The sequence below is a fragment of the Solea solea genome, chromosome 10 (assembly GCF_958295425.1).
Source record: "Solea solea chromosome 10, fSolSol10.1, whole genome shotgun sequence".
Taxonomy (NCBI): domain Eukaryota; kingdom Metazoa; phylum Chordata; class Actinopteri; order Pleuronectiformes; family Soleidae; genus Solea; species Solea solea.
Window position 1 is genome coordinate 26,564,185 of NC_081143.1, and position 16,607 is coordinate 26,580,791.

The window sequence follows — 16,607 nt, forward strand, 5'->3', positions numbered from 1 at the left end:
CCTGAGACGCCTCCTTAAACTTAATTAAACTCTCTGTTTAAGTCTCTGAGCTCAGCTCCTCTTTCACAGTCTGTCCCCAAAACCACTCATCACTGTCTCCACTGTCTCCATTCATGTCCACACACACACTTGTTTTTAAATCTAAATGAGGACACATCAGAGACATAATGCATTCCCGGACCCTAAAACCAGGTCTTAACCCCCCTCAAAAAGTCTATTAAAGTTCTGCGGCCCGGACTAAATGTGCCCACAAAGATAGGTTTGTATGGTTTTGGTCCTCACAAACATATAAATACAAGTTCACACACACCCACACACGCTTGTACAGCCTCCTTAGTGAGGACACTCAGAAATAATGCATTCCCCTTACTCTAACCTTAACCATCACTACTAAGTGCCAAACCCTAACCTTTAACCACAACTTAACCTAAACCTAAACCCGACTCTAAACCCATCTTTTTCCCAGTGTCACAGGAGGTTAAAAAAACAGTCACTTCCTGCGGTTAATATGTTTTTTCTCCATCGATCACTTGGGAGAAGCTAAAATGCAGCCATTTATTTGTAAATGTGCCTTTTTTAATGCGATCTGATGCAGTCAGTGGTGATCAGTCACTACCTGTGACCTTAAAATAACACACACACACACACAGCAGCGTGTGTGCGTGTGTGTGTGTAGACCTCAGTTTCACCCGTATGTCGGCTGTCAGTGCAGCGAGTAAATCTGTGGTAGAAACAGATGTTCCTTGTGTGTGTGTGTGTGTGCTGAGCTTGTGAGTGTAAATGAATGCAAATTATGTCTGTGTGTGTGTGATTTCTCTTCTACTAAATCTTGTCTTTAGTATAAAGTAGAAACGGCTCCATATCACTTTTGTTTTTAAATCCTGACACCGATATCATCATTTTACAGATTTTAAACCACAAACAAATATTCTTCTTCTCTATAGAAGACATAAGCAGCACAACAACATGACTCGGCAAAAATGCTCTTGCTGATTTTTATAAAAATTGTTTACAGTCTATGCAAAGTCAAGCATGTAATGTAAGACTGCGACTTTTATTCGATGATTAAATGATTACTATATTAATTGTCGACTATTTTGTGTTTGTAGTGTTTTTCCAGTCATTTAAACACAATTTTCTGGTATTTCAGATTCTTAAATGTGAATATTTCCTGGTTTCTTTGCTCCATGTAACAAAGAAATCATTAAATCTGGACAAAAACAAGACATATATTATTATTTCCAGGTTTTGTCAACGCTGATCAACATTTTCCAACAAGTACTTGAGAAAATAATCGACAGATTAATCGATTATGAAAAAAAACGTTAGTTGCAGCTCTAGAAGCATGAGATTTATAGGATTTCGACTTGTTCCTTGTATAAATAAATAAATAATATATTGATTTTGATGTCATGGGGGCTGTAAGTTGTGAAAAATAAGTCCAAACTTCTAAATTTAGTTTACAGACAGTGCAGAATATCTTTTCCTGCTGTTTAGTAATAATTACACATAATAAGCTGTTGTGTCTTATTGTGCTCGACCTGTGACAGTTTTATGTGCATTTTCTCACTTTAAATACACTTTAGTCTGAAGGAACATAATGCATTCTGTAAAAAAAGAGGCGGTGGCGTTTGGTAAATTCTCTTTACAAAGTGCTTTTGTTACGTATCACAGGAAATGGTTTAATAATGAAAAGCTAAAATATGATTTATTTAGACGCGTTCAGGGCTGTAGATAAAGTGCAGATGTCCTTGACTTTTCGAAATCTTTGAATTTAATTAGAATTAATGTGCATATTATTGTGTGTTCAAGGTTCTAAACTGGTAAAAATGTATCAAAGTGTTGTTTATGTCTGAATTAAATCCACTTTCATCTTAATGGATGCTTGTGACGAGTCTGTGACGCCGCGTGTTCTAAGTTTTCTTGCAGTGAATATCTCGCAGAGAAGAACTCAAACATGTGACCTTGAAACAAAAACAAAACAAATCGTGTCTGGCAAGACAAGACGCCCAGGTTCCAGCTCAGGTGTTTGACCTCTCACCTCAGGGATGGGATCTGACAGCAGAGTGTAGAGTTTCTCGTGGGCGCTGTCCCGGACTCCGCACCAGCGCGCCGGGTCAAAGTTCTGCCAGATGCGACCCAGGCAAATGGCCACCCACTGCCGGAGCAGAGGATGTGGGTCCGACAGCTGCTCCAGACAGTTGGCGATCAGGTTTCCCTGCAGACACGCCTCCTGGTGGACAGAAGGAGAAGAATACAGTGTATTATTATTAAATATGAGGGTGAAAGACAACATTTAGGTTGCCACAGGCCGCTGACGCCACGCAACCAAAACAACGCCATTTTGGCGTGAAGTGGCGCTGTTCACATCCACAGACATTCACTAAGTGGACAAAAGTACGGTGGCCTGGAAGTGCAAACAAATCAACAATTGTTGTATATCTGCTCCTAGTCTTGCTCTCTGTCTCTACCTCACCTCCCTCTTCCTTTTTCTGTCCCCAACTCTATTCTTTTTTTCCTTTCACCCCAACCCGTCTTGGCAGATGGCCACACATCTTTGAGTCTGGTTCTGTCGGAGATTTTCTTCCTGTTAAAAGGGAGTGTCGGGTTTCTCTGCTGCCGATGATGTTGTCTATGTATGAACAGGAATGTACCAAATGCTGCAAGTGACCCGGAAGTGATAAAGACACAAAATATTTAACTTGAAACTGCCAAGACAAGTGGCTCGTGGAGTGTCATAAAAACGTTTATTTTATTTTATAGAATTTTATAGAACTCATATAGTGAAAAGTTTGATACAAGAAGTAGTAAAAAAAAAGATGAAATCAGTGGCTCTTATTTTGAAAGCCGTGTTTGAAAGGAAGTGGTGCTGTATAAGTTCGGAAAGTTAAGGAAAATGAAAAGTTTGTCGCATTTTCTCCGCACTGATGTTAAAATGTGTGTGTGTATGTAAAGCCTTACTGTATTTTATAAATACACTAATGACATTTAGAAAAAAACCTTTATTTTGTTTGACAGAACTATTGTGAGTTAAGTTTCCCTTAAGTCTCCCTTAAGCTGAACCGGGAAAAGCTATGTGTAAACGTTCTCTGGAGTAGAACGAGGGGGAAGTTTATTTTAAAAAAAGTTGAAGGTCTGCAATAATAATAATAATGTCCATACACCAGGGGGCAGTATACGTGTCAGATCTGTTCAGTCCGTCAGGTTCTGCGATATATTGTCGGCACAGTGAACTCTTGCAGCTTGAAACTGGCACTGTTAATTGTTTTCCTGCCAAGATGGCGGCGCTCTATAATAATAGTTCACACCCGAGCAGTGACTTCAGAAGTTCTAACAATATCAAGTTAATTTCCCTCGAGGTTCTTCTCTCTGTAACAAACTGTTCACTTGTCTTTGTACAGTAGACACTGGAGTACGACAGAACAGGTCGACAAATTACAGTCATCGACAGCTACTTTTTAATATTTCATAAACGGTAACATCCTCCGCCTCTGGAGCGGCACAGAAGCTTCAGGCCAGGAGTTGTAACTCATTAACCAGCTAATCATCACTAACCTGTAACCTGTAATCCAAACGGCTCTGCGGCACCATGACTTATTTTAAGCCTTTGTTTTAAAAGCTTTTTCCCCCTGAACAAAAAATGTAATTGGTCCATTAAAGACCACCTCGGTCTATAGAAAGAGAGGAAAAGCTGCTGTTTCCCCCCCCCCCCCCCCCCCAGTGGTCCTGGTTTAAAACTTAGTGAATAGTAAGACAATGTGCTTTGTCCAGTGATGAAAAAAAGAAAGAAGAGCAAAGAGCAGATGCTAATGAAGGCCTGGAATGACTTGGACTAGTAACTCAACATAATGTGCACTCTCTGCTGCATAATGCTCCTCAATAAGACTCCTAATGTTTGTTCAAACTTTCTCTGAGGTGTTCCTGACACTTCTGTTATTTATCATGATGTTTGGCAACGACGCGCAAACTACAACCTCAGTGACGTTACGCTGTCCTGCACCAAAGCCCATAGAGAAAATCAGCGTTTTTAGACACAGGAGCTGCCGCTCACTTCTGCCGCCACGCTTGTGGTTGTGGTCAGTTTGTGTCATTTCATACAAAGGATTTCAAACACTGAAGTCACAAGACAACACCTTTGAACGTGTTGGTGGATCAACAACTCTGTGTGCTGTGATGTAAAAAAAAAATCACTCATTTAACAAACAAAGTTAACAAACTTCAGTTTTAAGCCCCAGAATGTTGAGATAAAGCAGCAGATATATTCTTAAGATATTGTAAACATATACAGGTGCAGTTAATATTAGGTTAGCCATTGGTAAAGTAGCTAAAATCTGTTTTTATTCCCCCTTCTGTCCCTGCTGGCAGCGACTTTAACTAGCTTCATGCAAATGTCCGCTCTCTCACAGCCCGGTGCTTCGCGAAGGCCTGGAATTACTTGTACCAGTAACTCAACATAATGTGCACTCTCTGTCCACTTTTATTGATGCGACCGACTGCAACTGTTCTGCTGTGTAATGTTCCTTTATAAAACTCGTAATGGTGAGTATTTGTTCAAACTTTCTGAGAGGTGTTAATGACACTATACGGTTGCTGTTTTCAATGTTTGTCAATGAGGGGGAAAAAAAACAATAAAGGCAAAACTACAGCCTCAATGATATACACACTGCTCACTGTCCTGCACCAAAGTCCATAGAGAAAATCAGCGTTTTAAGCCTGCGAGGACACAGGAGGTGCCAGTTCTCCATGTTTGGTAAGTTTGTGTCATTTAGTTTAATCCGAACAAAGGTTTTCAAACACTGAAGTCACAAAATATCAGATCAACACTCCTGTGTGCTGTGATGTAAAAACACTGATTTTCTCTATGGGGTTTGGTGCAGAGAGAAAACAAACTTCAGTTTCCAGCCTCACACAGTGACTTAAAGCAGCAGATATATCATAAAGATATTGTAGACATATAAAGGTGTACATGTTATTAAACTATAAAGTAGCTTAAAATCTGTCTTTTTCCCCTTCTGTGCCTCCACAACAAAGTAATTGAGCTCTCCTGCACCAAAGTCCATAGAGAAAATCAGTGTTTTTAAGGAGCTGCTGGTCTACTGCCGCCACATTTGTTGAGTTGGTGTCACTTTGTCTGAGCGTTGTCGTCACTGACAGGATAAGTGTTGTGTCTCTTAGGTAAATGACCCAATTTGAACATATTGATGGAAGCAGAAGTGGAATCAACACTTCCTGTGTGCTGTGATGTAGAAATCACTGATGTTCTCTGTGGGCTTTGGTGCATGGAGAAACAGCTTTTTTTAAAAACTTCACTTTCCAGCCACTAAACGTCGTCTAACAGTGAGATGAAGCGGATAATATGTTCTTAAGATATCATAGACATAATACAGATGTAGATTCTATAAGGTGAGTCTCGCCCCCAGCTTCATACAAATGGCCGCTCGTGCTTGGTAATGTGACACAACCTGAACTATCACTTTAATAAAGTTAGAATTCACGGCTGAGCTGCAGTAATGGGCCGCAGGAAATTCACTTCACTACACCAACAGCCATATTAGAGGCCATTCACATGAGCAGATATCCATTCTTTTAAATGCGAGAAGCAGCAGAAGTTTTAAGCGATGCTGATGCAACTCACTTTGGACTGTGCAACACCTGTTTTTTTATGCTTCTGACTCCAACTTTTTTTTCCAATGCAACAAGAACGCAATAAAAATGGACCTCTGGACACGGTGAGGTTCTCTTTGTGCACATACATCAAGCAGCAAAGTAGAAAAGAGAGAAGCGCTGGAAATAAATTTGACTTGTTTTTGATTTTTTTTTACGCCTCTTGAGGGCAGTGAGTCAGGGAGGTCGAGTGAACTTGCCAGAACTTTCTAATGTTATCACTGTGTGTGTTTCAGTTGCTTGGTAACGAAAAGGTGCTTCATAAATAAGTTATAACAGTCATTTATATGTTTTAACAGTTATTTATATGTTCTCCGTCTGTTTCTATCCACCATTTTCACGTCTGTGAAGTTCTCTGACACACTGCCTGATCTGTGTGTTGTAGACTTTTTCTACCTAAGTACCACCTGAGAAAATATTGAGCTCTCGAAGTAACAACATTATCACCAAATACAGTTCAAATACAGTGGTGTAAACTATTGTTATCCTTCAGATTATTATTATAATATCTGCAGCTTTCCGGTCATTTTTGAGGAGGTTAACGTGCAGAAAAACTCTTGAAATTTGGCACGGAGGTCGGGTTGGCCAAAAATGTGCTAGTGGCATTAGGTGAGTTTGTCGGAAATTTTTGACGCGAGAAAAAGTGGCCAAAATTGCATTAAATGCTACATTTTTTATCTAAATTCTATCGTGTCGCACATAGTTGGACCACATTTGGTACACTTGTTGCTCTCATGATTCCAAACTAATTTCCGATGTACTTCTATTGGCTCCGCCAACCCAGAATTTGGCCCCTTTGGATAAAACAAAAATGCAGTGCAGTGGACTTTGAACCACTCATAGCCAGCAGACATATTTATGCTTTGGTTTAATAAACCTTTAAAATGGTCTGTTTTACTTGTTGTTGGTGGTTTCTTGGGAGTTGGGAGTTATTCGTGTTGCAATCAGGTTTTCCCCAAGGCAAATATCTTTATCGATATCTTTAGGTCATGTTTGTAAAGCTGTTGTTGATGTCGCTCACCTGTTTTTGTGCTGCTTCTTTTCTTTTAAAAAAAAAAGAAAAAGAGACTGAGGTTCAACTCACGAACAAATCATTTATCAGGAATGAGATAAAAAACATGTGTGCCCCGTTTCGTCCCTGTATTTTTTTTCCTGTACGTGCCCGAGATCAGCTCCGAGAGCAGGAGGACGTGACGCACTCACAACAACAACAACAACAATACCGCAGTAATGAGCGCTGTTGTTGGAAGTATAGAGGGATAAATAATGGAGATGTTGAGTGGGCAGAGTCTCTCTCTCTCTCTCTCCCTCTGTATTGTTGACTATCATCTATTATTTACAGGCCTGTGCGAGAGGTAGAGGCACTAAGTACACAGTGGTATGAGAGGGAGGGGGGGAAAAAGAAATAGGGTGTTTCTGAGCCTGAAAGCACATACTATAGTTTCTCTGATTTGTTAAAATTGTATGATGTCAAGCGAGAGAAGGACTGTGAGGTAGAGCGGAGAGGGAGAAGTAAGAGACTGGAAGCAAAAAAAGAGGAGGAGGAAGAGGAGGGATGGTGGTGTATATCTCCATGAAATAATATCAATGAAACAATGAGAAGAAAGAAGTACATACAGTATATATTCCCACTGTTCATCTATCAATTAAACATTTAAAGAAGAGTCTCTCTATCTCTGAGTTACTTATAATCTGATTCTAATAAATTAAAAGTAAGTTGTATAACCCGAGGCTGTCACCTTTTTTTTTACTCAAAATTCAATAAGATTTTGAACGCAGGGGCGTAAAGATCCCGTTTGAGCTGGAGAAAAATCTTTTGGGTTCATGCTGACTATCATATGCTGAGTTATGCATAAGTTTTTATGCTTTTCCATTAGTGACAGTACCTGGTTCCAACAAAGCCACCATAATGCACCGTATATATATACCGTACCGACGCGTATAAAAATGTCTGATATCGACCTATAACTGTATCATGGAAAAGCACCAGTAGACCATTTGAAGTAGTAACCCTCAGGGTCCTGTAGAGGGTGCTGGTCAGGTTTCCTACCACATCATGCGACAGTGATTCACTTAAGAGAGACCTGTACAAACTGAAGGACTTTGGCAAAAGCAGCAGCAGCAGCAGCAGCGACAGCACCTTGGAGATGCAAGTCTACATGAGGGAGACTCTTCTTTCTGCAGATAGAAGCCCTGAAAGCTGAATATCTGTGTGTTCCAGGAACATCTATTTTAAAAGGGGAATTCTGTTCTTTTTTTACTACCTGAGAGCTACGTTTATAAATGTGGGTGTGTACGTGAGTAGCGAACGACACGTGAAAATACCGGAGTAATGCACGTGTGATATTGTAAATAAATAGCGAGACAATCAGAGCTTCCTCTAACTGTGTCTCGGGTTCGGTCAGTCTTCTCTCAGGCTCACGCGTGTCTGTGTTGTTGTGTTTGTGTTTACTCCATGAAATGACAAGCGACATCATCCCAAACATGGAACCCTGGCGGACGTTTGATCAGCGTCAGACACAAAGGGCTTCGGGGGGATTTAACAGCGGAGGCCGACAGCAGAGAGCAGAGTGACACTCGCGGTGACAGAGTGTCACCGTGCAGGTGGCTGCGACAGAGACGGAGATTACGGAGGGAACTGTCGCTGACAAGAATGTCACATATCCAATATCTCGCCGGAAATACACAAAAGGCCAAAGAGTCGTGTCTCAAAGTGACAGCTGAGCCCCTCAAAGAACCTGCCGCCATTCTGGTGAGAGGAAATAAATCAATCATGTGCTACGTTCTGGTTTTGGTGTCAAATAGTCAGACGTGAAAAAAAGGACACACATTAGATGTCGATTAATCTCTGCTCTGTCCCCAACACTGCATTCTTAAATCTTTAGATTATCATCTTCATCTGCACCACGTTAGCCTCCTCGTTCTCTCACATTTAACAGGCGTCATCACAACAAACCAGGACTTTTTCGCTGTGAATGAACGTCGTACACAAATATTGGATTTTATTGCTTGAAAATACACTTGTTCGCTCCCGGATTATAAACGTTAGATACTCACAATTATTTTTCAGAGTTTCAGAATAAAAGCGTAAAGAACAAGTGTATTGTCAAACAATAAAATACAATATTTTGGAACGATTAAATCGATATTTTATTTGCTCCTTAAGAAGCGTTGACACAAATCTAATTCCGTACACGCTGACACAAGAACGACGGTCGTAGCTGAGCAGTGATTACGCTGCTGCTCATGAGACCGCTCCACCTCAGCCGTAACTGCAACTTTTAGTCTCTTTTAATTTCCCTTTTCTCTCCTCTTTCCTTTACCTCTAGATTTAAATGTTTTTAATTAAGTGTTTTATTATGCCCTTTATATCTTTAATGCTGTTGCATTTTTTCCCCCCTTCTTTTTTATTGTGAAGCACTTTGTTGAAATGTGGTATAGTCAGACCCAGGAGTAACCAACCCGCTTCAAGTCAGGTCTGAAGTCTGAGACTCGAGTCCCTAACTCTCACACACACACACACACACACACACACACTGTGGTACCTGTCCCGTGTTGTAGCTGTTGACGATAACAGCCAGTATGAAGACGGCCATCGTCCGATGCTCGGCCTGAAAACAGAGGAAGAATCTCTTTAGTTTTATATCACAAGTGATTGAACTGTGAGAAAAAAAGAATAAAAAAGTGTGGACAATAAAAACCGAGTGACACGTCTGCTCAGGGTCATAAACGATAATCCGTGGAAACTCACCGGCATGTAACTGTCGGCCAAAACTGACAGGAAGTACTTGTGTCCGTTGTCTTTCACCAGGTCGGCTTGACACGACTGCAGAGAGAGAGGGAGAGAGAGATTTTAATAAAGTCTGACACATGGTGATGAATTAAAGCTCTGCTAGGTGAGGAGAGCAGTGCTGGCCTGTCACATCACAAGTGTTGCTAATGTTTAAGGATGTCCCCATACCACGTTTTGGCTGCCTGTGCATTTTAAAATGCTTTCATTTGTTTTTAAATCCTGAAATGGTCTTGCCCCGCCCCTTCCTCTCTGAGCCGCTTCATCCTCACACTCCTGCCCGGTCTCTGAGGTCAGCTGATCAACGGAAGCTCAGAGGGGACAGAGCTTTTCCTGTCGCAGCGCCTAGACTGTGGAACAGTCTCCCACAGCATCTTAGACCACGCCCCTTCACTGTTAGACCACGCCCCTTCACTGTCCACACATCTTAAAACCCTTTTACTCTTTGACTTACTACCCAGTGTGAGACGTTTGGTTTTTATCCTTTTTATAGTTTTATTGTATGACTCGTTCATTTGTGTTGTATTTATACTACTTATTGTTTGTTCTTCGGTCTATTAGGTCACACATTTTATTTGTTTTATTTATCTCTGATGTTTCAGCTGTTGTTGTTTATTAAAGTGCTTTATAAATAAAGTTGGATTGGATTGGATATCAAAAAACTCAAGTATCCACAGTGAAGTCATTTTAGACCATTTATATGTGCCGAGTCATTTCAAAGACATAATAATTCTCCAACTGTGTCACAAACGTTGTTCTCCCCAAAAAGAAGAAATAAAGAGCCCAAACATGACTCAGCTAAAATGGTTTGGCTGATTTGTATTTACAGTTTTACAGTCTGTGCAAAGTGAAGCGTGCTATCAGTATATTTATATAAGATGTTCAGATTGTATCAGATTTTACATTTTTATCTGTCCCATACTGATTCCCATCCCTACTAATGTTGCTACAGAGAACTCAGATTTAATTGGCCAACTGAATATTTACATAAAGTGTTTTGATTGGCCGACGATTTAACTGCCGCGTGACCATCATGATACTCAGGCCGTCTGGATTATTTATGGCTGTAGAATTGTCCAAAAATGTGTCAGTGAGTGAGTTCTTCTGCTCTCTTCTTCCAACATAACTTTCACTTTCCATCTCTGGCAGTTATTCAACCGTAACTGAGAAGCTGACGTCGCAGACGTGTGACGCACACGCTGGTGAATCTTTGTCTGCGATTGGACGTAATGACACGTATATGCATATGTAATAATAATAATAATAATAATAAAAATAATAATACTAATAATAATAATAACCATTATGATAATAATAATAATAAGAATAAGAATAATGATAATAATAATAATCATAATGATAACAATTGTCATAACAATAATAATAATAATAACTATTATGATAATAATAATAATGATTATGATAATAATAATAATAATTATCATAATGATAACAATTGGGATAATAATAATAATACTAATAATACTAATAATACTAATACTAATAATAATAACTATTATGATAATAATAACAATAATAATACTAATAATAAAAATTATGATAATAATAATGATAATGATAATAATAATGATAATAATAATGATAATAATAATAATGATAGTTTTGTCATAATAATTGGAACAAAATGGAGATTCGCAAACTTTACTAGATGCCACTAAATCTGTCATACATTCATTTCTCAAACTTGTGACGTCAAATAAAACAGATGGTGTTTCAGAGGATTTCATTTTTTCTCTTTAGTAAATGTTATATTTTAAGTATTTTATATAACTTACACTGTCCACAGCCAGGATTTTAGCCCAGATGAAAACCAGCAGCGGCCTCAGCTCCCGGGCTGAACTCTGCAGCAGCTTTAACACGTACGGGAAGATCCCCACAGACAGAGCCTGAAAACACACACAAACACACACACACACACACACACAGAATTAGCATTAGCTCTGGCAATAATGTGAGCTAATAATGAAAATATCGGCTGTTCACAGAGAAGAAAAGCTGCTGCTGCTACGACTCTGAGGCAGAAATCCTCACCCACAGACATGTAGCAGGTAAAAGTACCTCCGTTGTCATGGATACACACTGTTTCATCTCTTCTATGAGAGCAGAAATCCATCAAGGTCAGACAGTAAACACAAGAGGTGAACGCACCAGACTGACAGCCCACGGTCCCAGGTCCAGGAAGCGTCCGAGCAGGTCCAGAGCCCGGAGCCGGTGCACCTGACTGAGCAGCACCTGAAAGAGAGAGAGAGGTCAGAGGTCAGAGGTCAGCGGTGCCGCCTGTGAAGTGAGAGGAAGCCGGCGATCAAAGGCAGAGGATGAGGGACAGCGGGAGGAAGAGGAGGAGGAGGAGGAGGAGGTGAAGGGAAACAGGTGGCTCTCCCACTGCTGCTGCCAACACACAGCACCAGGTCCAACCTGTTTACTCTGTGTGTGTGTGTGTGTGTGGGGGGGTGCGTAGGTGCGCCCACTTTTCTGCCGCTTCACAGCTTCAGAACGACACGTCAGCGCGTGTGTGAGTGTACATTATAAAGTGTATTTGTTGTAACAGCGATGCCGAGCGGGATCACGACGTAGTCGTTCCGGGCCAAAAATAAAAAAATAAATAATAATAAGAAGAACTATTTTAGTGTTTGTGACGCGAGCTAAAAATGTCTTTAAAAAAGTGGTGAGAATGCAGACGGCAGCACAAACGCTGCGTGAGTGCTGGACACGCCGCTATCCCCATGTGACTGTCCCACAGTGTGTGTGGGAACAAGCATATGGAGGAAACCAGGTCCCCACACACACACACACACAGTGTATTATTAGAATCCTGCGTGACTTAAACCTGGTGCGTGATCGCACAAACAGGAGGAGGACGGGGGAACACCAGCCCCCGGTGTTACCTCCTGCTCTAAAGGAACAGGACTGTGTGTGTGTGTGACACAGGTGTAGGTGTGTGTGTGTGTGCGTGTGTGTGTGTGTGTGTGTGTGTGTGTGTGCGCCGCAAAGGTTGGCCAACAGGTGGACCACAGATCGAGATCCGGAAACCTCGTCATCATTAGTAAATGTCAAAGTACTGACGGACCAGCACAGGCTGTAAAAATGTCATGTGACACAACTATGGGTGTGAATCACAGATTATTTCACAATAAGATACGACACGATGCGCGAAACATGGTCCTTGATGCCAATAATATCGTGATACAACGATTCTCTACAAGATAATCATATCGCGATACATCGCGATATCACATAAATATGCTACACTGGACACAACGTGAAGGTTGATCCAAATATATTATATTTTATGATATTCTGGGCCTTAGCTTGAGGAAATCTGGAATTCACAGCCCATAATATTCTACGGGAACTAGAAAAACCCGCTCGCAAGAACTCAAATGGATTTAAGACGAATTTCTGAGAATACAATTTCACATGCAAACACACACAGAACTCACATTTTATGCACATGATGTAATCGTCACATGACTGCACGTGTGTCACACCTGATGCAGAGTGATGAGTAAGCACTCCACTACTGTATGTGTGTGTGTGTGTGTGTGTGTGTGTGTGTGACGCGCCGCTGTTACTGTAAACATCACAACACGGAGACGCTGTAAATAAAAGCAGGTAATCCTTCCCGGTCGGAGCGGCTGTTGTCAAGACAACGTCGCACTGCGTCTCTCTGTCTCTCTCCTCTTCCTGGTGTCTTCCTCTCCCTGCGCTCATTTCATTAAAGAGCATTATTGATGGATTACGCTGCGTTACCTCCCCCTTTCTTTTGTCTCGTTCTCATTCTTTGCATCTTTTAAAAACGGGAGCCAGATTAAAATTTTTGGCGTCCGATCGTAAATCCTCCGAGAGCCTTAAACTCTTAGTTCTTATGCAACTTTGCACTTAAAGGGGCGTGTCCATCCGTTACATCAGAGAAGAAGAAGAGGAGGAGCAGCCTATGTGGCCTCCAGATTATCCCCCGCCCCATCACCTGTTGTGTAATCTGAAAGGCTTCCTCTCTGTCCTCTCTAGTGTCCACACACACACACACACACGCGAAGCCTTATCCCTAACCTTAACCATAACAATGACTAGGCATCACTAGGACCAGGTTTTGGTCTACATGAGGACTACCGGTCCTACAAGATCAGTGTTTATGCCAGAAAATGTCCTAAAAAGTTAAGAGATACAAGAATGCTGTCTCTACTCCCTCACCATAACCCTTAGTCATCACAACTTAATACCTCACCTTAAGGTCTAAACCCAAAAAGCCCTTAAACGCTTTTCACTCCCTCTGGATTATAGGTTGTTTTTTTTTATCCTCACAAAGACACACATACAAAAACACACACACACACACACACAGGTTTGTACAGCTCTTCTTCTTAGGACACCTTAAATATAACCAGTTTATGCCTCAAAATCCTGACTTTAACCTTAGTACAATCCAAATCCTGAGCCTAAAACGTAACCAGGACCAGGTTTTGGTCAGCGTTTATACTAGAACACACACACACACACACACACACACACACACACACACTGGGCTTTTAACGGGCCTCGACAGAACTGCTGTATGGATGGTCTGCGGCTCGCACAGCGCCGAGTCAGCAGGAAATTACCATTTAACATGGACAGCAGCACAACGCTACTACACTGTGATATAATACAACACCACAACTGTACATCCCCCAGGGAGGAGTGAGGAGGAGGGGGAGGAGGGGGAGGAGGAGGAGGGGGGGAGGAACGGCCTACTGCTGTAACTCAACAGCTGACACACACTGCGAGCTTTCTGGCAACATTTCATCCAAATTAAAGCATCAGGAAAAAAAAAGTGAAGGATTTAAAAGCGCTCCAGGAACACAGGAGACGCTGCTCTTGTCCCCGACGTCCTCGTGTGTTGTCTCAGGGTTTTAATGGGGGGGGGGTTGTCCTGTAAATGCTGAGCTCAGTTTGTAAGGAAAGAGTTTCAACACTTCTCTGTTTACAAGATTCAAAGAGGAGCGACGCGGAGAGAAGGAGTAAAAGTGAGCAGCAATTACCCTTTAAAGCATTGTTACAATGATCCTCGGCGCTAATGGCCGACTCGCGGCAGGTGATGTGTGTGTTTAATCAAAAAAGGAACGATCCCGGCTTCACCTGTGTGAGGGAGAGGAGGAGGGTTCTCAAACTGCGGCCTCTGCGCCGCAAACTGCTCTATTAGAACGATCCTTCAGTTTCACACGTATTGCATGATATCTGGCACCTGCAGCGACCGTGCTCTTTAATACTTGAACACTCAATGAACGAGTGTCATCATCATCATCACTGCAGAAGACGCTCTTCACTCTCGTCCTCGTCTTCTTCACTGCCATTGTTTTTGAAATGAAAGGAATCTGCTGCTGCAGTGCAGACGCTCTGTTACCTCCAGACGCCACGCGAGTAAACACAGTCATCATGGAGATACAGTATATGTATATGTATATATATATATACATATGTATATATATATACGTATATATATATATATATATTAACATATATAAATAACCTTTTGTCAACAGCTCTATGATCTATGTTTGAAACACTGGTTTTGAGTCAGTAAATAACTCAGCAAGTAACTAAGTCAGTAAGTGACTGAGTAATAAGTCACTTACTAAGTTAGTTAACCAGTCAGTGGATAACTAATGAACTAACTGACTGACTGAATAATCAGTGAGTGATAAAATAAAGTCAAATCTTCATGACTTCAGTGAGAGTGACTGTGTGTGTGTGTGTGTGTGTGTGTGGATGAACTCAGACTCAGTGATGTAAACTCTGTCAACCAGAGAGAGAGCGAGTGTTCACTGCAGTGCACTGTGTGCACCAACAGCAGGCGCTAGACTCCAGCAACAAACCAGTACAGCAAAGTCAACGTGTGTGTGTGTGTGTGTGTGTGTGTGTGTGTGCTTTTACCTGCAGTACAATAGGAAGCTGCTCAGGAGGATTTCTGTTCTCCACACCCATCGTCAGCCAGACCTGAAAGGCCGTCAGCTGCTCAGCGAAGAAAGGACTGTGCTGTGGACATGAATCACACACACACACACACACACGGTTATTAAAGACATTATTGTGCTTATTCATTCACACACACACACACACACACACAATGAGGCAGTGTGCGGCGTCTGGCCCATCGCTTCATAAAAGCCCCGACACAACGAGCTCAGAAGTGACACTGCAATGCAGTAACGACATCAATCCTGATCTTTCATGATCACCTTCCTTTCTCTCGCTCTCTGCAGTTCTGTGTGAGCGATGGAGCGCCGGCTGCCCGGGTTCTGATCGCCGGGCGTTAATAATGCTGCGGGAGTCACGACAGCTGATGGAGAATATCAACGAGGAATTAATGCGTGCGTGATCAAAGCCGAACACTCAGCACTTTTACGCTACGTTTACGGCCGATTCTCCATTATGTGCTTTTATTTCTTTACGCCACGACTCACTGTTGTCGTTTTGTTTACCCGGCTTCGGGGCAGAAGAGACGGGGCAATTACGAGGAGAAATAGGCGGAAAAATAGCTTTAAGCCAGAGGCAGAAACTGCACTTAATAATAACAAATGAGCAGAAAATTCAAGTGCAATTTAAGCGACTTTGCAAAATGCCCTGGGTTTGTTTACTGCTGAGCTCACTGGTGAATTTGATCACCTTTTTTTTAACGTGTTTATCAGCTCTTTTTAGCATTTAACTCTGTTGTATGATGTAAAACAACAATGTTCTATATCCACTGTGTGTGAGAGGAAAAAGAGTCAAAGTGAAAGATACGGTTCAAATACGGTTCTTTAAACAAATGCCATGTGTCTCCAAACATCATGAAGGTGTGAGAAGGACGATGAGTGCCACACATTTTAACAACATTTTAGAAAAGAAATATGATCTATAATCTTGAGATTACAGACTGAGAAAAATCTAATAAAAAAATCAGACAGGAAAATTAATATTCTGAGATTAAAGTCACTTCTTCCCAGAATTCCAAGATGAAAGTTAGACCTCTTACTGGAATTCTGAGATTAAAGTCAAAATCAATTCTGAGAAAAAAAAAAAGAAACATGAAAAATCATTCTGAGATTACAGTTAAAACTTCTTATTCTGAAATTTCTGAGATAAGTCAAAATTCTAAAGGAAAAATTCAAAAACC

The 16,607-nt window shown here is 41.3% G+C and overlaps 1 protein-coding gene across 4 annotated transcripts in view; it reads right to left on the minus strand.

Annotated features, from left to right (window-relative positions):
• rptor (regulatory associated protein of MTOR, complex 1) overlaps nucleotides 1-16,607 on the minus strand; it is a 207,677-nt gene that overhangs the window by 60,632 nt on the left and 130,438 nt on the right. For all 4 annotated transcript variants that reach the window (XM_058640290.1, XM_058640288.1, XM_058640289.1 and 1 more), the window contains exons 12-17: nucleotides 15,386-15,487; nucleotides 11,624-11,707; nucleotides 11,251-11,361; nucleotides 9,416-9,490; nucleotides 9,210-9,275; nucleotides 2,042-2,233 (exon numbers count right to left, since the gene is read on the minus strand). In XM_058640290.1, coding sequence (XP_058496273.1) covers nucleotides 2,042-2,233; nucleotides 9,210-9,275; nucleotides 9,416-9,490; nucleotides 11,251-11,361; nucleotides 11,624-11,707; nucleotides 15,386-15,487 — 630 coding nt within the window. The remainder of the gene's footprint in view (nucleotides 1-2,041; nucleotides 2,234-9,209; nucleotides 9,276-9,415; nucleotides 9,491-11,250; nucleotides 11,362-11,623; nucleotides 11,708-15,385; nucleotides 15,488-16,607) is intronic.